Raw genomic sequence first — 24,926 nt, forward strand, 5'->3', positions numbered from 1 at the left:
TGCAACCTTTGAAATTTGAATTAAAACGTTTTTGGTCTTTTCGAAAGGCCTTCGTCAGGAATAAAAATCAAAATGATTCTTGCTTTAAACCGACACTTTGTTCTGGAATGTTATAAATTTTTGAATTTTCTTAACTGCGCAGGCTCGTATATAAATACATACAATCAGTGATGGTACTTGTACCAATATACACAACAAATATAAATAAATATAATACATGAATAAATAATTAGCTGCTTGTCCCTTAATTACCATTTAAAATTAGGCTCGCTCTCCACGTGGCTGATATTTTACTGGACACACTAAAATTTATTGCCAGTCCTTCTTGGTACGGCTTATATATCTGCCATGCTTTTGCATATTTCAAGTGCCTCTTGTCCTGGATCTATTGTATTATTTTAGGCCTTTGCCAATCTACAGTGACTTCTGTTGGGTCTGCAATAGCATATGTTGCTAGTGCCGTGACCAGTTGTCATTCCACACGTTCCTTTCATGCTCTTTCAGTTTTTCTTTTAATGATCTCCCTGTGGCCCCAATGTAGTATAGCTCTTTTTGTCTCCTTTTGTCTTGTACTGGAATTCTATATACTCCTGGAATCGAGCTCTGGTCTAATTCTTCCTTGTCAGTGCATAGCATTTGGTAAACTGTGGGATTCCTTTTAAAAATTATTTTCTTGTTTGTTGCTGCTCCCATTTCTTTGTAAATATTGCTTAAAGGTGCCAAGTAGTCCACAACTGTATTCTTTCATTTTTTCCCACTCATTGTCATCTTTATTGTCTATTGTTGTTTTGTTAATAATGTCAATCTTTAACTTTAATGAAATTACATACACACAACATGGAGTGGCGGCAATGGGAAGCCCTATTGCAGGAGTTGTGTGCGTGATGGTCGTAAGGACTTTAGAAAAAGCAATATTACCAAAATACACAAACACACATGGTAATATATGCACACTATGTTGATGGTTTTTCATTCCAAATAATCAATACGTCAGACATTCAACAATTTATGAGATGTCAATTCCAACAAATTCAGCCTAGAACTAGAACTAGAGTAAGAGAACAACAAAAGTGTGCACTTTCTAGACATAACAATAGAAATAGAGAAAGGAGGAGAATTTGTAACAAAAGTTTACAGAAAGGCGACATATAACCTGCTATTTATACCATGGAACTCACATGGCCCAGCACCTTATAAAATAGCAGTGTTCCGGGCATTAATAAAGAGAGCCCACACACACACACACACTGCAGCAAACCACAAGACAGAATTAAAGAATTAGATCGCATTAAAGAGCTAGCTAGGCAGTGCAGTATCTACCAGAATACAATAGGAGCCATTATTAACAAAACAAGAATATCAAAAAATACACTTATGTAAAGCCAGATAACCGGAGTGGTTAGTGTTCGGGTCGCAAACGTTTTCGTAGCCTCTTCTAGGCTCTTCTTCAGGCTTAGTAGTAATACATTCGAATATATTCCTTTTTACAAAAAGGAATATATTCGAATTTATTACTACTAAGCCTGAAGAAGAGCCTAGAAGAGGCTACGAAAACGTTTGCGACCCGAACACTAACCACTCCGGTTATCTGGCTTTACATAAGTGTATTTTTTGATATTCTTGTTTTGTTAATAATGGCTCCTATTGTATTCTGGTAGATACTGCACTGCCTAGCTAGCTCTTTAATGCGATCTAATTCTTTAATTCTGTCTTGTGGTTTGCTGCAGTGTGTGTGTGTGTGTGCGCTCTCTTTATTAATGCCCGGAACACTGCTATTTTATAAGGTGCTGGGCCATGTGAGTTCCATGGTATAAATAGCAGGTTATATGTCGCCTTTCTGTAAACTTTTGTTACAAATTCTCCTCCTTTCTCTATTTCTATTGTTATGTCTAGAAAGTGCACACTTTTGTTGTTCTCTTACTCTAGTTCTAGTTCTAGGCTGAATTTGTTGGAATTGACATCTCATAAATTGTTGAATGTCTGACGTATTGATTATTTGGAATGAAAAACCATCAACATAGTGTGCATATATTACCATGTGTGTTTGTGTATTTTGGTAATATTGCTTTTTCTAAAGTCCTTACGACCATCACGCACACAACTCCTGCAATAGGGCTTCCCATTGCCGCCACTCCATGTTGTGTGTATGTAATTTCATTAAAGTTAAAGATTGACATTATTAACAAAACAACAATAGACAATAAAGATGACAATGAGTGGGAAAAAATGAAAGAATACAGTTGTGGACTACTTGGCACCTTTAAGCAATATTTACAAAGAAATGGGAGCAGCAACAAACAAGAAAATAATTTTTAAAAGGAATCCCACAGTTTACCAAATGCTATGCACTGACAAGGAAGAATTAGACCAGAGCTCGATTCCAGGAGTATATAGAATTCCAGTACAAGACAAAAGGAGACAAAAAGAGCTATACTACATTGGGGCCACAGGGAGATCATTAAAAGAAAAACTGAAAGAGCATGAAAGGAACGTGTGGAATGACAACTGGTCACGGCACTAGCAACATATGCTATTGCAGACCCAACAGAAGTCACTGTAGATTGGCAAAGGCCTAAAATAATACAATAGATCCAGGACAAGAGGCACTTGAAATATGCAAAAGCATGGCAGATATATAAGCCGTACCAAGAAGGACTGGCAATAAATTTTAGTGTGTCCAGTAAAATATCAGCCACGTGGAGAGCGAGCCTAATTTTAAATGGTAATTAAGGGACAAGCAGCTAATTATTTATTCATGTATTATATTTATTTATATTTGTTGTGTATATTGGTACAAGTACCATCACTGATTGTATGTATTTATATACGAGCCTGCGCAGTTAAGAAAATTCAAAAATTTATAACATTCCAGAACAAAGTGTCGGTTTAAAGCAAGAATCATTTTGATTTTTATTCCTGACGAAGGCCTTTCGAAAAGACCAAAAACGTTTGAAATTTGAATTAAAAGGTTGCATTATAAAAGGTTGTTTTGTGTTGATACATAATTTATGTATATTCATTTATTGTTTTCAGACTTCATGGCCTCCTTGTATAGCTTTTGGAAGTCAGTTATTTAGATGCATTGACAATCTTAAAGTTAAGATACTTTAAAAGCTATTATGGTAAAATGTAACATATTGAAGATGGTTGAACAATTATGCTAAACATTTAATTAATAAGTTATACCTGTTTACTGAAAATTATTCCTGCATAACTGACTTTTTGAAGAGTAAGATGATTGTTGTTTTTACATATTCGAGGGTACTGTACCTGTACATAGTTTATAAACTATAGCACTCTTTCTGTGTGAAAGTTTTAACATTGATTACTTAAAATTATTATATTACTATCTGTTTAAAGCAAATGAAACAATAAGAAAAAAGTTCATATAGCTTATTGCCCTAAAATAACTTCAAATATAAAAATTTATAGTTGACTATGATAAACATGTGTGCATGAATAGAGATTCATGTACATATGCTCTTTCAGAATGTCTCTTATGATCTTAACTTTGTAGATATTCTGCAAATATGTATGAATATACTGTATATGTTGTTATGTGGCATTGAGTCAGCACTGACTCCTGGTGACTTGATGGATAAGGTGCTTCCAAAGTGTTCTATTCTCTATAAGGTTTGTCAGTTCATGCAAGAATATACCAGTGACCTGCTTTATCTGGTCTATCTATCTGTCAACCTCTCCTGTGGCTTCCCGCTGTCTTCTCAAGCATGATTTTTCTTTCTGTCCAACATGATCCTGCATCACATGGTCAAAAAAGTCAGTCTCCGCTTTAGAAGTATGGCCTCAAGAGACATCTCAGGCTTGATGGCTTCTAGGATTGAGATATTTGTTTTCTTTGCTGTCTATGGTATCCTTAGGAGTATTCTCCAAACCCAGAGCTTAAAGACATCCAATTTCTTCTGCTCAAACTTTATGAGAGTGTTGCTTTTGCATCCATACATGATGATAAAAACAAGAGATCTTACTAGTCTGATCCTAGTCTTAATTGTCACATCCTTGTCCTTCATAGTGGGCTGAAAGTATGACATGGCTTTTTTTGTTAGCAAGATTCCTCTTTTAAGCTCCTCTGTGCACTGCCATCTCTGGAGATTATGACTCCAAGTAATATCATCCTGTCCACAACTTCACAATTGTTTCACCATTGATCTCAAAACTGTGAAGTTGTTCTGTTGACATTATTTTTGTCTTTTTTATGTTCAAAAATGTTCTTAGTAATATAAGTTTGTAAGTAATATAATCTTTCATAAATATCTAAGTATTAATTATTGATCTTTTATAAACTTTGAAATTTTACATAATTGTTAAGAAGAATAAAAGGGAACTCAAAAACTATTTGTTAAAGAAGCCAAAGATAAAATTTATTAAGAACATTTTTTTGGCCTACTGTTTGGACAGCTAACTACACCCCACTAAAATGAATGTTATTATTACTTTTAATTTATATTATTAAAGGTTATTAATTTTCTTATATTAAAAATATATTCTTTTTTACGGGATCCCTCACTCATGATAACTGCTTTTTTTATTCGTTGCTAACCAAATGAATATATTTTCCAATTCGAACTATTAATCCATATATTTTTTTCAATTAAAAATATATGAATTAATATTTTATACTGTATGTATCTACTACAAAATATTTGAATATTTTAAATTATTAAAACTTTACTAAATAAAAGCTAGCATTTAATGATGAACTACACATCTTTCATGCATTATTTACAAAAGTCATTTCATTAAACAAAAATAAAAAAAAAACACAGTAACATAACTTACTGTATGACAGATACCATATGAATAAGAGTTGCAGCGATCTTTTAGCATTGTGCTGCTCAAACATCCAGTTGTAAAGTACTTAATTTTAGTATCTTAGGAAACCGACTATAATTACGGTCGGTAAAACTTCCGTTAACCTAACGGGTACTTTACGCGGATTCGAGATTAGTTTGCCAGGCCTGGGCTTTTAAGCGTGCACCGAAAAATTAGTAGTAATAACGATAAATATCAAGTCAAATCAAAAGTTCAAATATATTTAATTAGCAACTAGAACGTACTACGTACAAATATCAATAATCCAAACAAAATTTATTAACGAAAATCAACAAGTCAACCCGACAATAAACTCAGCTACTTAGCTTAACTTAATAGTAATTTCCCCTTTGAAATTCGACAATCAAATACTTGGAAACTATGAACAAAATCCCTTACTAATTAAACGTCTATCCGTCACCTCACTATACGAAGGAACTATTTCCTCAATACTTTCGATATCGTCAAATCGTCAATCGAACTCCTCTTTAACACCTTGGATCGTCCAATTATCAATCTGGACTTATCAGAAAATACTTCGCTTTCGAATCTACCTCGCTCCCACAGTCGCCTCGATTTGGAATTCACCTCGGTTTAGAAATCACCTCTCCTTCTTCGGTTAACGTACGGGTTTTATACTGTGAGGTGACGTCACACTTGAGCTGGGTTACTCCCCTTATTTACATACTTAGTTGCTAACATTAACTTTCTTTTCTGGCAGCTTTAAGTTTCCGACAAAGCTTATAAACCGTTTACAAAATATTTATCATAATTTTCTGGGATGTTTAAGACGGTTTATCAAGTATTTCTCTACTAGTGATTGTGGGGACTCCCCCTCCATTTTTTTTTTCTGCGGACTGTTACTTACGCCGGGCAGCGCAAGTGCGCAAGATTTTTTCTACGGCGCTTACTTCTCCGTGAGTTGTTTTATCTTCATTTTTCATTACTAACAAGAGAGTGGTGGGGAACCTTCGTCCTAAATAAACATAAACCCCAAACAAAAGATAATAAAATAAAAATAACGTTCGGACTTAGTTCCTTACACAGTTTGTGTAAGCACCAACTCCATAATCTTCCATTTCCTGAAAGGTCGAAACCTTTCATAAAAGTTGAAATTTTGATGCATAAATTTTTGATCACAACTGATCAAATTCCAGAACACTGACATCCATAAGCATTGAGGGTGTAGTGTATATTTAGAACATTAATATAATATATATATATATTAATGTTCATATATTATTATAACATAATTTTATTTATATTTTAAATACACATATTATATAGAGTGAATCAATTTATGTATTGTAGTGTGCAACTTTAAAGTTATAGAAATATAACTTAAACTGTTTTTCTTAGACTGAAAACATTTTAGAAAAAAATGTTTGAAGGGACTGTTGATATAAAGCATTTTCATGCTTTATACCAACAGTCCCTTAACTTATGCTCTCAGAGAATCTCGGAGTTCCAATTAAATTTGAAATCTGCAATAAAATTAGTTTTTGAGCTTTAATAGTTTAAAATATGTATGAAAACTTTATTTAAACAAAGTTTCAAAAATTATTAATAGGCCTATTTGGTAGGAAAAGAGGCCCTATGCAGAGACTTTGTATGGCTTACATTTGTGGAAAGTGAAATCCATTGAGTCTAATGATGAAAGAATTGAATAATGTACAGGTTTGTCATCACTGGAACCTGTAAGGTGCTGGATAAGTGACTGATGCTTACAGTAGAATATAGTTAACCATCTCATCTGACCTTTAATTAAAATACCCTATATATCAGTACAAATTGGTTAATAAATAATAAACAAAACATTAAATGAAAATTCTTGTCAAATTATCACACATCTGATAATGTTGAGCACCCCCAAACAGTAGCAATGGGTTGATGCAGTGACACAGGAAATTTGAAATTAGGTTAGCCAAAATTAGTGCCGTATCAATGATGAAACTAGATTACAGATTGCCAGATTAATGATGGTCTATCTGTACAGTAAGTCCTCACTTAACATAAAATGTACATTCTGTAACCAATATCCGGTGTGAAAAATCCAAACATAGGTTGGCAAACATTAGGTTCTCACTTAACATCATTCATTATAATGTTGAAGAAAGATACAAGTACATTTTTAATCATTTATAATTACTGTTGATGAATTTTCTTTATAAACAGTAAAATTAATTCTATGAAGTGAGAAGTATGGAGGTTGCCAATTAATCCAATTAGAATAATGTTAGGCAAATTTATATAAATAAATATAATTTGGTTATGTTAAATTGGTAAAAATGCATTTTCTCTTAATATCATAGTTTCCAAGAACCTATCAATGATGATAAGTGAGGATTTGCTGTATTTGGTTCTTTCCTGTGTATTCAATTCTTTGTATTCCTTACTTAAAGTGCTCATTTCTGTTGGAGAAACTGTTATCCAGGGGGTTAGCAATATTCACATGCTTGAATGCTCATTTAGCATTTACAAAAAATTGAATACATTTGATTCTTTCACTAGATGAGCTTCCACTGACATAATCTTATGCAAAACCTAATCCTTTACATTAATTATCAGCTTTGAATTACATATCCATCATCAACTTGTGTTTTCTTTTTACTTTCCTGGCTGTTATATATAACAGAGGGAAAGTATGGCAATCAGTCAAAAATGACTGATCATCATGACAATTTTACTTGTTGTTAGCATTTACAACTTTTTACAAAACCCATCCCTACTCTCAAAATTAAGTAGTTTTTTTGCCATTTTATAATATAATGAATGTATATTGTATATGAAAATATAAAAAGTTTTTTTTACTAAAATATTATAACAGATGGTGCACCAAATGTTGCCGGGGAAAGTTAAGCAACTCTCTGCCAAATTTTTTTTGTATGTTAATTATTTTTGATTTATTGTTTTATTTATGACTAGTAAAAATTGTCAGATTTCAAAGTTTTTATCAAGGTGAAAAGGGTCCATGATTAAAATAAGTTAGATTTCTGTTGTTGTGTATGTTGCTCTACAGCAACGATTCTCAACCTTCTTAGCTCCGCGACCCCCTAGATAATAAATATAAATAAAATGAATATTTTGTGATGGACCATCCAAAGGAATAATAACAGTAAGCCTTACTATTACTAATTGAATTTTGATTGTAATTATAAATGTAAACAAATGCAACCATCACATTAATTTTTTTTCTCTACATGTGTACTGTACTTATTGTAAGTAAAATGTTTATAAGTTTATAATAAATTATTTTTTTGCAACCCCTCTTTAATAACACCACGACCCCAGGTTGAGAAACGCACAATATACCTATTAGCGCACACAACAGAAATCAAGATTAAGCGAAGATGCCAGATTACTGCTGATTCCTATTGACAGCATGAAGGTCCTGTAAATGATGTCACTGAAGAGAGATTGAGAAAGGTGCAATGGTTCAGGTGTGGCAGAGTGGCAAATGTACAATGTTAAGTCTACAGGAAGGTAAGTTCATTCACATGCCATCTAGCAATTTAGTTTTTTTTAACCATTAGAACAGCCAATTCATCATTCCATACTTTAAAGTGTTTTTCTTTGCTAATTGCATATTAATTAAAAGACTTTTTGCATTATTTTTAACACATACTCTATCTATTTAAATAATAAAATGAAATTAAGAATAATTTTTATTTTAGAACTAAACTGTTTTAATTTTTTTTAGAATTTGTAATACAGACATTCTAGTATGTATTAGTAAAATACATACTTGAATGCATGCATGCATGCATGCACTTTCCAACACTAAAAACAACAAGAGATTTTTAAGTAAATTAGTTTTGTCATTATTGACTGCAGCAACAACCACTTAGTGCTGATTGATAGATTTATTGACAAACCTACCAAAAGAAAAGTAAACTTGTGCATCCAACTGTTAGTAGGTCTAAGATTTTTTTTGCAAAGCCCAGGACAAAGTGATTGCTATGAGGTAGCCACCACTACCATCACTTAATCAGGAGTACCATTAATTGAAGTTGGTCAGCCTTAAGAATGCTGAATTGCTACTCTGTAACCCAGATGAAAATTGAAAAAACCTTATAATACCAAAGAACAGATAGATGCAGATGGACCCAGAAAACATTTGCTATACTGATGACTTTTGTGTAAAATGTCAAATTTTAAATGAGCTCATTGATTGTATTTTAATTGAATAAATTAAAATTGAATACATAATTGAATGAGCAAAAATAATTTGACATCATCAAAATGCTGGGCTGCAATTTTTAATCATATTCTTAAATAATTTAATTTAAAATACATGTTCTCAATCTCAAATTAGTAGTGTCTCTTCCCTATACATCATATTTTTCCTGATAACAAGAGCAGTGCTGTAACTACCCATTCCTATGCCCTGTGCAAGAATTTGCATTTAAATCCCTTAATCAATTAGGTTTGGGAAAATAATAAAACAAAACATGCATTTTGGGCCCCCCTTCCAAGTGGACCCTGTGTGGGTGCACCTGTTGCACCTGCCTAGTTAGAGCACTAAACAAGAGAGTCATGCTGGTCATCTATGAAACTTCATTCAGAGGAAAATTTTTGAATTGGAATCACATAATTTCCGGTCTAGACCAGAAGTTTGTATATAGCCTCCAGCTCCTAAGCTTTCTGTATCTGTTCTAGACTTTCATCTATCTAACACTGTTCTTCAGATTAAGGAAGGACAGATGGATGACAGTGGGAATTTATAGGTCTACAATTTTTTCAAATTGATGCTTAATAAAACTGTGGATTTTGATGGCTTCCTGCTAGCTTATTTATTATTTGTATAGTAACTTATTGTTAATGAAGTTATTTATTATATGGCCGAAATATTTAATCATAAAAGTTTATTTCTAGTTCCTTAAACTATATTTTATAACATTTGCTAACAAATTTCTATAATGTATATTCAATTCAAACTGCTTTATGCTGAGCAAAATGATACCTGAACCATGTTTGTATCTTTAGCCATTCTCTCAAATGAGGCTTGATAGTATTTGAAGCTTATCAAATTAATATATAGATAAATATTCACGGAAAATCAATATTCATATTTTATGGACTAATTTTTAATAATTTTAAATTATTTATTATTTAAAATTATACTTTTTTTCGCTTTAGTAAACATATAATTTAATAGAGGGGTATCCATTGAGGGTGCTTATCATGCCCTTGATACCAAAGTAATCAGTTTTATTACTTTAAAATAAAAATAAATATAATAATGCATATCTCATGATTTCAGTTAAGTAAGATTGGGTAACTAAAGTAATTCTAAGATAACTGCATAACATTCCCAAAAAGAAAAAAAAAAAAAAAGAACATGTGTCTTGGTCCCCAAATCTGCTTGAGCAGCAACTATATTCTCAAAATCCTATTATCCAAAATAAGTCTCTGGAATGTAATTAATAATTTTTAGAAAATTATTTTTGTAAAACATTATATTTTGAAAATTTACTTATGATCAATTGATTTAAAATACTATTTTTTTTTATAATACATATGATTAAAAAAATGTTCAATATATGAATAATTTAAAATCTTCCAATAAACAATAATACAGTATTATTTTATTAATTTAAAATAAGTATTAGTTAATTATAATGCTTAGAAAATAGTATATTTTATTCATTAATTTAATATCATGTTTAAATAATTTAAAAAAACAAAAAAATTAACATGAAGATCAAATAATATTTTTTTACATGATCACAATACAACTTTTCATATGAATGACATTTGCATGTACAATAAAATGCTTCAGAAAGAGTTATCAGTTATCTAGAAGAATGCAAGGAATCAGAGTTTGGAGATTTGACAGTTTATGATGTTAAAGCTTTTTATAGTAAGTCCATAGAAAGAAGGAAGAAGTTTCAGAATAAAAATAAGTTTGTTCTCTACTATGCAGAAGATCAGATAGAAAGTCAATGAAAAAGTTTTACACTTTTTCATTGACTTTCTCACTTTTATTTATTACAAGGGACCTCATTTTTAAGTTCTTAGGAGGAGATTAGATAGGAAGATAGGGAAGAAAGTTATCTTTAAGTGAAACCTATCTATTTTCCAATCTCTGTATAACAACAATGATTTGAATAATATGGTTTTATACCAAAAACACCTTATTATCTAAACATATAACTTAAATTAATTTCACTATTTTCTTAATTATAACTTGTATCTATTTAGAAAACATATCTAAATATGATCTAAAAACTCTTGATATAACAAGGAAAACAAAATATCTTTAGTCATGTGATATGCATTACCATATTTATTTTAAATAGCAAAACTGATTGCTTTGGTATCAAGAGATACTGCTGAAGATTCATAAGCACTCCCTTAGTATGTGTCTTCAATATGGAATGATCAGTATTTATTTTTATTAGAAACTATGTTATTAGAGCTGTGCAATGCATTAAATTAAGAATATTGAAAATCTGATAAAAAATGAAATGTTCTAATTTAAGATGTTTTTGAAACAAAATGATCCATAGAAAACATGCTAATCTTTAACCAACATTAGTTGTATACACTACTGTATTTACAATTTTTTCATTTTTTCTAAACTAAAAATATGAGGAATGAGTGTGTAAACACACACATTTATAGTAAACCCACTCCAATTATACTAATAAGCGAAACAAGTTCTAGCCCAACAGTTAATCTAACCTAATTAACTATGTAGATGATATATAATAACTAAGTTCTAGCTTAATAGTTAATCTGGCTCTATTATTTGATTATGTCCCTGTTTTTCTTCCGGAATAGTAGTCCCACGTTTAGTCCATTTTTATGATCCAAAAAGTGAGAATACTATTATTCCAGAGTAAAAAGTGACAACAAAAACCTGTGCTTTATGAGATTATCACGGATTTTCATCCATGACATAATCTGCTTAGAGAATATCCTCATGATAAGTTCAGTGAATGGTGAATACCATACCACTACAATCTGTTCCACAGTCAGACAGAAAAAACGACAACTTACTTTGAGGCATTATGATCCCAAAAGACCTAAACAAAACAGCTATCAGAGGCCTGATTAATTCATTTAAGAAATTTCTGTCAACATGGAAGATAGCCAGAAGAACATTGACGGCCAGGTGGCCGAGCAGTAGGCTGCCATCTCAAACCCGTTGGGTTTGAAAAATCCCCAGGAATTTTTCGGGGGGTTGTCTGTCCAGATATGTTGGGTCCCATCCCTCATCACCCGGCCGCCCCATTGTGGGACCTGGCCGAACCCATAATGGACTTGGTAAATGAGACCTCTTAGTAGGGGAGAGCGGGGCTACAAGTTCCGTTTTTTAATCAACCTTATATTTTGTTAAGGAAACATAATTCTAGCATAAGTATTAAGAGATTAAAATTTAGTAATATATCTAACTTTGCTATAAATACAGTTTTTGGAGTTGATTTTTTGTAAGTTTTTTTATAATTAATAATACAATACCTAAAGTCGGAAAGTAACAACTTACCCCGGTTCGGGGCAAGTTGTTACAAGATCTATGGAAGGTGTAATATGTAAAAAAAAACAATAATTTATTTAACTAAGTATGTATTTAAAGACTAATCAATAATATTTTATCAATAATTAGTTGTTTTTCTTAAATTTATTATAAAGAAAACATTTTTACGTTTCAACATTTATAACTTTTACTTAAAGAAAAGGGGGAGAAAGGAACATTCTTTCCAAGTTCTTGTATAACACCAGAAGTTGCAGGCAAATTTACAACAACTGATGACCCTGGCTGATCCAAGATTTGTCTTTCATCAGTAAAGCTTACATTTAACAAATACTCTGCTAACTTGTTTTCCTGTTCTTCAATAAAGACCAATCTTACTTTTTTGTAGCCAATCGCAGCGTTTTCTTCTCCATATTTCAATTTCTTTACAAATCTATATAACGTCATATGACAAATATCTAATTCTCTGGCAACAGTTTTCATTTTTTAACCATCTTTAATAACTGCATCTGCAGCTCTTTGCATCAACTCCTGAGATACAGAACCCCGTGTTGTTTTTCGAATATAAGTCCGCATACTGCAAAAGGAAAAAAACATTATTTTTACTGCATTATCGGTACAGATGAACTGGGGCAAGTTGTTCCAAGGTCACAACATGCCCCCAAAGAAGGCGAACATCTAGCCCCGATACCACATGGGTTCAAAACAGCAACTACTAGATTAGGTTACGAGACATATACAGTTTTAGCGTAGTATATCAAGATACTCGATATATTTTTGAATAAAAATACCAAACAACTAATCGCTAATTATTTAAATTTGCCAGATATACCAAAAATATCAAATGCGAAAATATTTACTTATGTGGATCAGCGATGTACAGGCTCTCTTTCCAATGTACCAGACGTCACTGGCCTGATTAAGATAGCTGCAGTCGGTGCGCAGAAACGTTCGATTTCATAACACATTTACTAATTATATATATATTTTTTCCTTGTGGAGCTATTTCAATTGGAACAACTTACTCCGGGAACTTTTAGCCCCGCTCTCCCCTACCCACAGGGCGGAAAGAAAGCCAGAACAACATGAAAAAAAAATTAATGCTCCTCCTACTTTTCATGTAAATTTTTAGATAACTTTTAGCTAGTGCAAATAGACTTTTTGATTGTCCTGTACTTTCTGAGTTCTTTAAACAGAAAAATTTCATTTTATAGGGGCTATTCATAAACGACACCCACACTGGAAGAGAGGTTATACAAGTCGGAATACGGGGAGGGGAGGGTTGAACATCAATGGACGTCCATTTCATTAAATTTTATACAGTTTGTATACATTTTCCTATTCATAATCTGTTTCTGATCCCCAAAATAAAACTTTTAAAAAAATTTTTTTTGTTGTATTCATTATCTTTCTAAAAGATGTACACTAAAAGTTCTTGCATTTAGTTAATACTGTTAAATATAATGCCGAATGCAATTTTGTACTAATGAGAAATAATAAAAAAATTATATTTAATTTGACTTAAGTGCCATTAATTAAATGTGAATTCTTGGATGCCATTTATATTACGTAAATGTCAACTAACGTAGTTTTTATTAATTTGATTTAGATTCAACTGTGGCATGTACCGAAAAACGTAATTAGCATCTTTCCTGCATGTACTGTACAGTACATTGAAATCTAAATAGCAATGTCATCGATGATTCGTGTGATATCGTGTAATGACGCTAGGCGATCATGGTGCCACTAGCTACTGAATCGGTAGACGAGCCGTCGACTTTCTTTAATACAGAAGTATAGGGAGTTTTGACCATCTGCGTAATCTGCGTAATCTGTGGTCGGCACTTGCCGAGTAGCTTGTACGGCAACCGATGCAATGCAATTATGAGTTTGATTTTCGAACAATTCGGTTCACGAACAGAATTTCGAAGTTCGATTATTTGAATACATTTTTACTGACTATAATATACACAAGATCACTGGCTAAGTGGATAAGACTACTAAATAACAGGTGATTGATTTCAGCTTTGCACCTGACCAAAGGACTGGCTGGCTACACAATTTCCTTCACATGTCTAACACCTAAATAGAAGCTAGTTTCCCACAGAAAGTCTTCTCAGCAGTGGCGTGCCGTGACATTTGATGATAGGGAAGCTGTGTTTCTGTAAGAAGCCGACTTACAGGGGCAATCAATTAATTGCGCGTCAGGGCCCGTTCGTATTCGTTTGTTCGATAAGCCAGTAAAAACCGTATACTTCTTTAAATGTATTTTTAATAGATTATCTGACGTACTTAATAAATAACAGAGGTAATTATATTGAACTTATTAGATTCAATAAATTCCCTATGCCCTCTAAATGCCAATTCTTGCTTTGAGAAAAAAACATATAACATCTATTAATTTAGATATATCTATTAATCGTAATTATCTTGTTATAATTTTCAATATTTATTTTATATTGTCTACCAATGTTAAATTCTATTCCGCTTTGATTTCCAAATTGCTTCAATTTTACGAAAGAATCGTCATTCGTCATAAATTTTATCGTCAAAATGTCGAAATTGTTTTGTTGACGTATTTATATTTAATTTAGGCATTGGTCTTTCTCTTTTAATAATGTTTTCTTTTTCATTATATGGTCTCGAACCAAAACTTTTTTAAAATAAATTTTTGAATCATTAGCCACGGTATAAGGGCTAAAATTAAAATTATCAGAAAAACTTACTTGATAAAACAAAATGTGTGATGAATATACATGCCTAGTAAAAAAATTCTTCAATTGTATGAATATACTTTTAAAGAAACTTATAATTAAATATAACTTTGTGAAGAAACGTACATAAAAATAACAAAATATTCTTTACTTTTTAAATCTTAAAACAATCCACTTACAAGTTAGTGAAATAACTCCCTACGAGTGGCTAATGAATGAAATCAGAGACGGTTCAGGTAGGTGTGTGCGTGCCAAATCCCGAGGGTGCCGGTACCGGTCAATGTCAAATGCCTCTTTTGTCGCATCACTAGTATATCTCAAAGGACACGACAGGGCTGTTGTAAATTTTAAACATTTCTCACCATAGCTGTAAAAATCTAAATATGTTAAACTTAACAGATTGTCCGTCGTTTGTTTTCTAATTCGTTTTAGGACCAAGTGTTCACGGAAATTTCCAAAATTTACAACTTTTCGGTCACTCTCATTGAACTGGAAAAATTTCTATCTTTATTACATCTAATATTATGAAGAGATCAGACCCCACTGTACTCGGCAAGAGATTGGTTTGGTTAAGCTTCTGTTTAAGTAAAATTTCGGCTTATTCATCGGGGTTTTATATATGTTTCTAATTCCCTAATCGCTTAATTATTTAACTACTACTTAAGTAGAAATAAGTTGAAACTGGTTACTTTGTACCTGAATATCTGTAGTCTTGGGAAAACAGTGGAAAGACAAATTTTTATGACAACGGATATATAAATCGTAAATTTAAGGAAAATAAATTCTAGAGCTTTTTTTTGTACCATTGTACGTCTCATTCATCAAATTTGGTTGTAAATGATGCTGCCAAAGTAACAGTTAATTTTTTAACACTACTAGAATTGTACACGTTTTTTCTGCATCCCCTTACAGATGGGACATACTAAATCGTAATATCACCGGTTTAACATTGAAATCCGTAAGTAATATAAGATGGGAGAGCAGAATAAACGCGGAATAAATATATCAAATATTTTAATGGATTTTTTAAAAACTCTTGTCAACTATACAGAACTATCATAAAAACATGCCAGTAAACTCCTATCGGTTGGGTTAAGTTATAAATCTAGTCTAGGGTGAGCAACCGTTTTTGTAACATGGGCCAGAATAAATTTTACGTTTTTTCCGCGGGCCGTAGTAGTCAATTGACGCCTTCTTGTGAATCGTAATTTTTTTAGTCTGCAAATATGAAATAAATAAATAAAAAGTTGATTACTACATTTATTTCTCTTATCGTTTTCGAAAATTACAAAGAATTGGAAAATAATATTTCTAATAATCTATCTTTTCTCTTCAATAATCTATTGAAGATCTCGCGGGCCGGATAAAAACTATTCGCGAGCCGTAGCTGGCCCGCGGGCCAGGGGTTGCCCGCCGTTGATCTAGTCTGCTCATGATTCACATAATCGGGCGAGGGTGGCCGAATATCTAGCAGGCGGCTAACAGCCCACAACCGCTCCGGGATATAAAGTCGGACTATATGCGTGTGTTGCTTCTACCAGCTAAACCGTGACGTTGGTGCTCTGTAAAGCGCATGCGCCAATGCCTATAATCTGGCTGATTAGAAACTAACCCGGTTTCGACATTCCTTCCACCACTGAATTATTCGAATATACAATAGCAATCTTATCGTTTTTTTCCACATGTAGTATAGAAATTTGTAAAAAATACAGTTATAATATGCAGTTATAATAAAATATTAATTTTAATTAATTCAAAGTACGTTAAAATATGAAAATTTATATTTTATAAAATACAAGGGAAGGTCATTGGAAGGCGGAAGCGGCGCTTCCATCGCTTCCAATGACGGCAAGCCACTGCTTCTCAGGATGAATTTATCCTTGGAAGATTTTCCAAATATTGCATTACCTTATTCCATCAATCCTATTTTATCAAAACCTATTCATAAATAGAAAATGACCCAAAAGTTGGTTAACTGACTATTGTACTACTACATATATTTTTAATCATGCAACTAATAATTACAGAACTACAAAGTAATTGAATAATTGAAGTCAAATAAAGGGTAAAAAATAAAAATTTTAAGAGAGACCATAGCAATTTTGTAAATATAAATCATAGAAAAGTAATAATAAAAAATTTAAGGACATTTGTAAGAGTCATAATAAAGAGAGTTCTTGATAATGCAACCAAAGAAATTATATTAAAGTTGCTCAAAAGTATTAATAAATATTTTAGATACTCTAAAATAAAAATATGAACCAAAATCATCAGTGATACAATATACAAGCGCATCATATCCTTGTATTATAATGATAATATACAGTAATTGTAAGCAGCTGTATTATTTAATGTTTACTATCCATATTTATGAAATATTAAGCAAATTCTGATGTTTATCAATAAATATACGCTTCAGTATTATTAATATATTATTAATAATGTATGTTATTCTTTAATAATAAACACTATAGTAGCTTCTTGAAATATTTATGCTTCCAGATAAAGTATCAAACTGTAAATAATCATTTTCCTTTTACTTTTTATGAATTTTAAGAAATCAATTTTGAGAGTAAAATATTACAAGTTGTTAAAACATTATTGAGCATAAGAAGATTTATTTCTTACAGAAAGTATTTTTTAAAATGATTTAAAAATGTAAAATTTATAAATAAAAAAAATTGAAAAGTAAAGAAATCAAGAAAAATTTATGTTCTAATAACATCTTTATAAGTAAATTTTCTATATCAAAATACACAATTATCAATCTTTTAGACATTATCCGTAAATCTGACATAAAAAATTGATCGCAAATTCTAAATAAATAAAAAAATGTACAGAAACGATCGGCAATGATGTAAATTTATAATAAAATTTTAGAACATAAATTATTTTATAGTTAAAGTTTTATTATTATATTTATATACAATAAATCGATTTTTTAAATATTTTTCATGATTTTGTACATTATGCTTCTATATCGATACACATACAAGTATCTCTCGTATAACACGATTTTGTTTTAACGGTGTTCCGGAATGAAGAATATTCCCGTACAAAACGTTACAATTTTTGAGCGCAAACAGTCATTCGATATTTTAGTATTCAAAATTTCATTATTCTAAAATCCATGAACAAATATGAAACAAGCATGCATGTTTCTCATTTGATAGTGATCTAAATGAACAAAAAAAAAAAAAAACTGGGCGTGTTTTGTTTTTATAGATTAGATTAAAAGTTACTAAATAAATAGATTACACTTTAAAGATCATTTAGGTCAGTGGTTCCCAACCTTTTTTCATTACCCCGTGCTATTTCCAACTTCCCAACGAGCAACGCATGCGCAAATCTCGCACTGCCTGTTTGTAGAGAGTGTCGCCATTTTTAATTTTATTTTGACTCGGTTCTCGGTCCCCTGAGTACCTACAAGTCTGGTTCTTTTTATGCGCGCATGATTTGGGCATCTAATACTTTGTGCCAAATTGCAACTGACTGTACTCTTTCATAACTCTAAGCTGGTAACACAGCAGGCAGTACGATTTTATAAACAAGACATAGTCTTGTGAATAAAAAATTAATAAAAATACTGAATAAACAATGAAAAAAATTACCGCTTGTAGAGAAAATCTGGAGAAACTAGCTAAGTCCTTTTTCTTGCTAACAATAAAAAATACTGTTTATAAACAAAAAAAAAAAATACTTTTTCCAAACAACATGTGGGGATATTGTTGAGAGATAATTATAATAACGGTAACACACCCCGCCATCAAAAGTCTGTAGCATAATCACTAATCACACATAATGGTATCACCACTACCATTGACCGACTACGCAAGATTTATTGATCTGTCGCATTGTACAATCGGCAGCATAAGTTTTTATTTCTATTTTTGCATTTCGAAATGTATAATAAAGTTTGTGATTGTTGCAAGGAATCTTTTTTACCTAATAATTTTTTAATACTATTAATTTGTGATACATAATATATTATTTTTCTGCCATGATAACTAACTTTTGTCTGTACCCCTAAACAACCTATCGCGTACCCCGGGTTGGGAATAGCTGTTTTCGGCAAACGAAAGCAAATGAAAATAACAGATTTTAAGTAAAAAAGCGAAGAAGAATCAAAATACTACTAATACTTCGGATTAAGGTCAACAGGAAAGCTCATAAGATGACGATATTTTGCCAAGAAGAAAACGTCTTCGTTTAAGCCTAATGGTGTTTAGCATTGATGAAAAAATTAATATTAACGTGCAATATTTTTGATTGTGATTGTTAGTAAATTATTTATTTCTTTAATAAACGTATTTCTCTTAATTATTTGTAGGGCGTTTAATTATCATCACGAACTCTTCAATTACATATAACTTTCGAAATAATTTTGTGGCATGATCAGGCCCTATCACTAGAGTTGAAGTTACCGTAGACATAAGTTAAGCAAGGTACAGCTTAGGACAGTTTTCCCAAACTTTTTTGACTGTCGAGTGTCTATCCTTTAAAGGGTTCCTGGATATTATATCGACTCTCTTTTTTTCTAATACTGCGTACAGTTAATAACAACATAGGCGCGTATTCTAAATAAATTTCAACAACACTTTTTGGTAATTTCGAATAATTTCATATACTCACGAAACATCATAAGCCTACATTCTTTCTACAATGTTCTTGATTCCATTTATCAGGGGAAAAAATTACGTAAATAACGTTCACTTTTAAAAATGAAAGTGTTAAACGAATTCGATCAAAGAAATGTAATTGGCAGATTTTATACTAAAAGTTAACGGAAGTGAAACAGTCGTTATTTCACCGAAGAAGGGCTAGCCTGTCATGGCTCTCCCTCACCAAAGAAGTAGGCCTATATGGCAACGAATGCATTCGGAAGCGTATCCTTCCTGAAGAAATACTACTCTGACCAAGGATATGTCTTCTGGGCAGACATGGCCACCGCTCATTATGCTGACCAGTCGGACTATTACGGAATTCGATATTTCTTCCATGAAGCCAACATTCCAAATGTTTTCGCAATTGACACCGATTGAAAGATTTTCGTATCATTAACTGAAGCAAAAATTTTTATGCAAATGGTTGGGAAGGTGGATCCGCGAAGGAATTGGAGACAAGATCAAAGCTAAACTTTTCCACTTCAAAGCTAACCACTTCCGGAGGTTAATGGAACGGTTAAGTTCGATTGCAGCTGATCCGCGTCATGATCATCTCATCTGAACGTTAAACAACCTATCTATACACCAAAAAACCCTTATTTTAAAATAACATAATGAATTTTAAACAATTTTGAAATGTGTGCAGAATTTTAGGATACACGACCTAATAATATGCCTAATAAAAAGTAAATATGGTGGGCCAGTTTTAATCCACACACCGTTTTCATAGAGGAAATCTAATTACAGTGTGAAAATTTACATTCCGAATTGTCATACTTATACATAACGCATTGGACTATTAATTTTTAATAAATCATTTTCAATCGACCACCGAAAATGCTTTATTGACCACTCTGGAGACCCCCTAACTTAGGGCCTTATGCTATAGGCTAGATCTAACAAGTAAGTGTAGTTGATGTAGTGCACTGGACTTTGACCTTTTGGTGTCTGGTTGGTTAATAAACATATTGAAAATAAACTCACGAAAAATAAATAAAAAATTAATTTATAATTATGTCGGATCCCATCCATAATAATTCACAAATGTTTATCTTGTTAGGAAGTTTGTTAAAACAAATCATGAAATACTTAACAACAGATCTAGTTTAAAATTTTTTTTTAAATATTAAAACTTTAAGGTTAAAAAACTAAATAATCGTTGCTTTTTACATCTATAATAGCATTTAATCAGAGACAAAGCCAAAACTAAGGTACTGTATTTAAACGTTAGTATTTATTATCGCTACCCATTTTGGGTGTTTTTTTTTTATCTTTTTACACCTCCTTCAGGAAATATGAAAACTTTTTTGCAAAAAATAACAAAAGAAGTTCGTTTATACATTTTCATACATGTTCTATCAACATTGGTCAATTTGTGCGGTTTTTAAATCATACTACATCCATCCATATTACAAGTAGGCAATAGCTTTGTCTCTGATTAAATGCAGTTATAGATGTAAACAAGTAATATAAAAAAAATTTTTTTAAAGTCAATTCCTACTTAGGTCAACAAAGAAAAGTTTTATTTTAGTTACTTTTTATTTAATAATTACAATTAATATAAATATGTATATACATATGACAGAATCACAATATTAAGTGGCAAAATAGAATGAGAAATCGGAATTGAACCAAAGCATAAAATTTCCTCAATTTTATTTTTTCAGAAAATTCCTTCATTCTAACCATTAAACCACAACTGCTAACTCACTCTCGAAAATCATTTGGATAAAGCGTCTACTTAAAGCAAAAATTTATCGATTTTCGCAAGAATTGAACTCGCATTCTTCACCTTTACGTGAAAAATACTGAAATCCTTGCATTTTACCGATTGAGCTACTGCATGTTGATTTCAATTTTCATTACAAACTGCTAAAACTCTAACCTAATTATTAATACTTCGAATAATGTTACCCGTGGTATCGAAGATGGCGACGGGGAAATTTTTTTCCTAGATACTAGATGGCGACGGGGAAATTTATTAATTTGCATAATGCGACAGATAGTACGGGTACGCCCCTAACGTTTAGATCACTCGGTATTCTACTTCGAGATTATCCATTGTTAATCTGCTTCCAGATTATCACTCGAATCACTCGAGAATCTGATTCGAGATTACCGGAAACGCGGCCATCTCGAACGTAGGAAAAAAATTTCCCCGTCGCCGTCTAGTATCTAGGGAAAAAATTCCCCGTCGCAATCTTCGATACCACAGGTAATATTAACCAATAATTAAATTTAATTAATGAATTAATATTTGAAAAAACTGTATTAACATCAAGTGTCATCCATTACAAGTTTTAAAAAATGTATTTGAACTTGAGTGGATGAATAAAAAGTATTTTATTAACGATTGAAAATTTGAACAAGATATATATATATAGGGAGAGTGTGAACTAACAGTAGGAATTTAAAAACAACTGTTACTTAATTTCTTTAAACTTAAAGCTTTAGTATTCTTAAAAAAAAAAAAAAAAAAAAAAAAAAAAAAAAAAATTAAAAATAAACCGCACCATTGATATATTTATTTATATATTTAAGTATACAATAATTTTTTTTTTATATTACTAAAAGAAACGAAATCCGATCCTCTCCATTATTAATATAAAGTATTTATCCTGTTTTGGAATTTGATAAAAAAAATTATGAGGAAATAACTAAATTTAAATAAAGACGTTGGTTCGGCTCCGATATTTCATTATATTACTTTCTAACAGATTTTCTACGATAAAATTTATCGCTAAAGTCAATTAGTTATTCTTCAAACCAAAAAAAAAAAAAAAAAAAGATAAAAGAACAGTTTTTTATATTTTTTATATGGATTTTATTAGCAATAATCTCAAAATTCGATTAGTTAAAAAAATGGGATACTTAAATCACCTTTTAGAATGATTCTAAATTGTATAATCGATAGTTTTTTGCACAATTATCTGTTAAATAATCTGTAAAATAATCTGTTTTTATAGTTATTTATGCACTAAATACACTTTAAGGAGTTCAATTTTTGCGTTTTTCTTTCTTTTAAATATTTTACAAGGCAATTAACTAAAAACAATGCATAATAACTCATATAAAAAGCTTCATTATGTCAAAATAAGCTTGAAAATTTTAGATTTTTTTTTTGTATTTATTTTTCAAATAAATTTACAAATTTTTAAAGTATTGTTCTATAAAGAAAAACAGTAGATTTTAAAGTAAATAAAACTATTTCACTTTATATACTTTAAAATCGACTGTAAAATTTAAAACAGTTCATTTTAAAATATTATTTTAATGTAAAATCAGCTAATTTAAAAATATTAATTATTCTTCATAGAATTTGTTATTTTATTCAAAACGACAAAACATTTTTTGCAGGAAAATCAATATTATCTTAGAGAAAATTTTGATTACATTTAATTAAAAATTATTTTTAGAATTTAACATAATCGATTTTATTACTTTTATGTTATTTACTTAAATGTAATCGCTTTAATTAACTTTATAATATATGAGTTTAGAGAGAAATACTAATTTATATATTTTTTCATAAAATAAAACCTTAAAAGTCATTTAAAAATATCTCTCACCTTCTTAATTTCTTTAGCAAAAAGAATAAACTTCCTATCAGATGATATCATGTATTCTTTAACATTATTTTGACTCTAAAAATATTAATTAAATTATTTCATTAATTCCTACATTTAAATATCATTATTTATCCCATGTTGTCCTATGAATTAATTCTTATTTTTAAACATATATTTATGACTTTTTAACACTTCATAAAGAAAAGTTCCATTTAAAATAATCGAATTTTTATCGTAATTAATAATAATTTAATGAAATTTATATTCAGAACTGTACAAAAATATAAAATTTTAAAATTAATTTTATAAATAATTCATTTTGTTTATAATGAATATTTTATACTATGTTTATATGTTGTTTTTTTTTAATTAAAAATATATATATACTTACAAAAATAACATTAGATACTAATACTTGTTTTGCTAATGATTCAACGTCATATAATATTAATGAACCATTTCCATCACGATAAATAAATTCTGTATCTGTTAAAATGTAAAAAAATATGTTTAAAATACTTATACAAAAGTTTATATTTATATAAAAATTTCTATAAACTATAATTTTTATTAAAAAAATATTTTTACCTGATAACCATGTACCGTTAAACCTCCTAGCATAAAAACTATCTGATAAAAATTCTTCCAAACCAATCCTTGGATTTTTTACACGTGGTCCTTTATCTAATTAAAGAATGTTTTAATTAATACCGAGAAAAATTGTTATTTTATTAATTTTTATAATTATATTTTACTATTTTAAATATGCATTTAATAATTCTTCATTAAAACTCTGATTATCAATAAAAATTCATTTACTTTCATTTAAAATTATGTTGAAATTGCGTGTTTTAAATCTTTTTCTTAAAACTATATATTTCGAATTTTATATTAAAATAAAAACTTTTATTTTTTAAAAATTCCTCTCCCATCTTCGGCAATGATTTCTGAATAATGGAATGTAATGACAAAGTTAACCTAAGGTATACGGACAAACCTCTGAACAACGGCCACATATAGAAACCGAAAAAAATTTGTCGGTCGTTGTTTGAAGGTTATTTTGCATTTTTGTTCAATAAAGTTCCTGGAAAAAATGGCAGTTTAAAGATGGCCGTTATTGGAGATTGGACTGTCGCTTTTTTTTATTTTTTACAAAAATAAAATAATAATATACATTATTACAAAACGACGAAATATTATTATTTTTTTTATAATAAAGGAGAAAGAGAAGAAGTACAAAATGCATACTTACGAAATACTGTAATTGGGCCTACAGTAATATTTTTAAATGTGAATTTTAATTAATTCATATAACTTTAAATGGTATAACCTATTACGAAATAAATTTTAAATATTTTGACTGACTAAGCCTTTTGACATTATACTTTTTATATTTAAAAAATCGTCATCTTGTCCCGAATAATATTTATAAAAATTTCATAAAAATATTAATAAAGTTGTTATTTTAACAATTATATTCCATATAAACAAGGAGAGAAAAAGTTAAATAAAAATGAACTTTTTATCTATTTATACAACAATAGTTTTTAGTATAACAATTGCATTTTTATCTACTGTAATTCACAGAAACGTGTGAATTTTCCTGAGTTCTATCAACGCGTGATGATGTTACTGTATTTGTTTATTGAAAGATTACAAAATCAATTGG

General features: G+C 30.4%; 1 protein-coding gene across 6 annotated transcripts in view; it reads right to left on the bottom strand.

The window, feature by feature from the left end:
* The window catches only part of LOC136985709 (inactive dipeptidyl peptidase 10-like), a 202,359-nt gene that overhangs the window by 45,495 nt on the left and 131,938 nt on the right, over window positions 1-24,926 (bottom strand). For all 6 annotated transcript variants that reach the window (XM_067283044.1, XM_067283045.1, XM_067283039.1 and 3 more), the window contains 3 exons: window positions 23,846-23,941; window positions 23,649-23,743; window positions 23,258-23,332 (listed from right to left, as the gene is read on the bottom strand). In XM_067283044.1, coding sequence (XP_067139145.1) covers window positions 23,258-23,332; window positions 23,649-23,743; window positions 23,846-23,941 — 266 coding nt within the window. The remainder of the gene's footprint in view (window positions 1-23,257; window positions 23,333-23,648; window positions 23,744-23,845; window positions 23,942-24,926) is intronic.

Source organism: Centruroides vittatus, unplaced genomic scaffold, assembly GCF_030686945.1.
Source record: "Centruroides vittatus isolate TY-2023 unplaced genomic scaffold, ASM3068694v2 contig_975, whole genome shotgun sequence".
Classification (NCBI taxonomy): Eukaryota; Metazoa; Arthropoda; class Arachnida; order Scorpiones; family Buthidae; genus Centruroides; species Centruroides vittatus.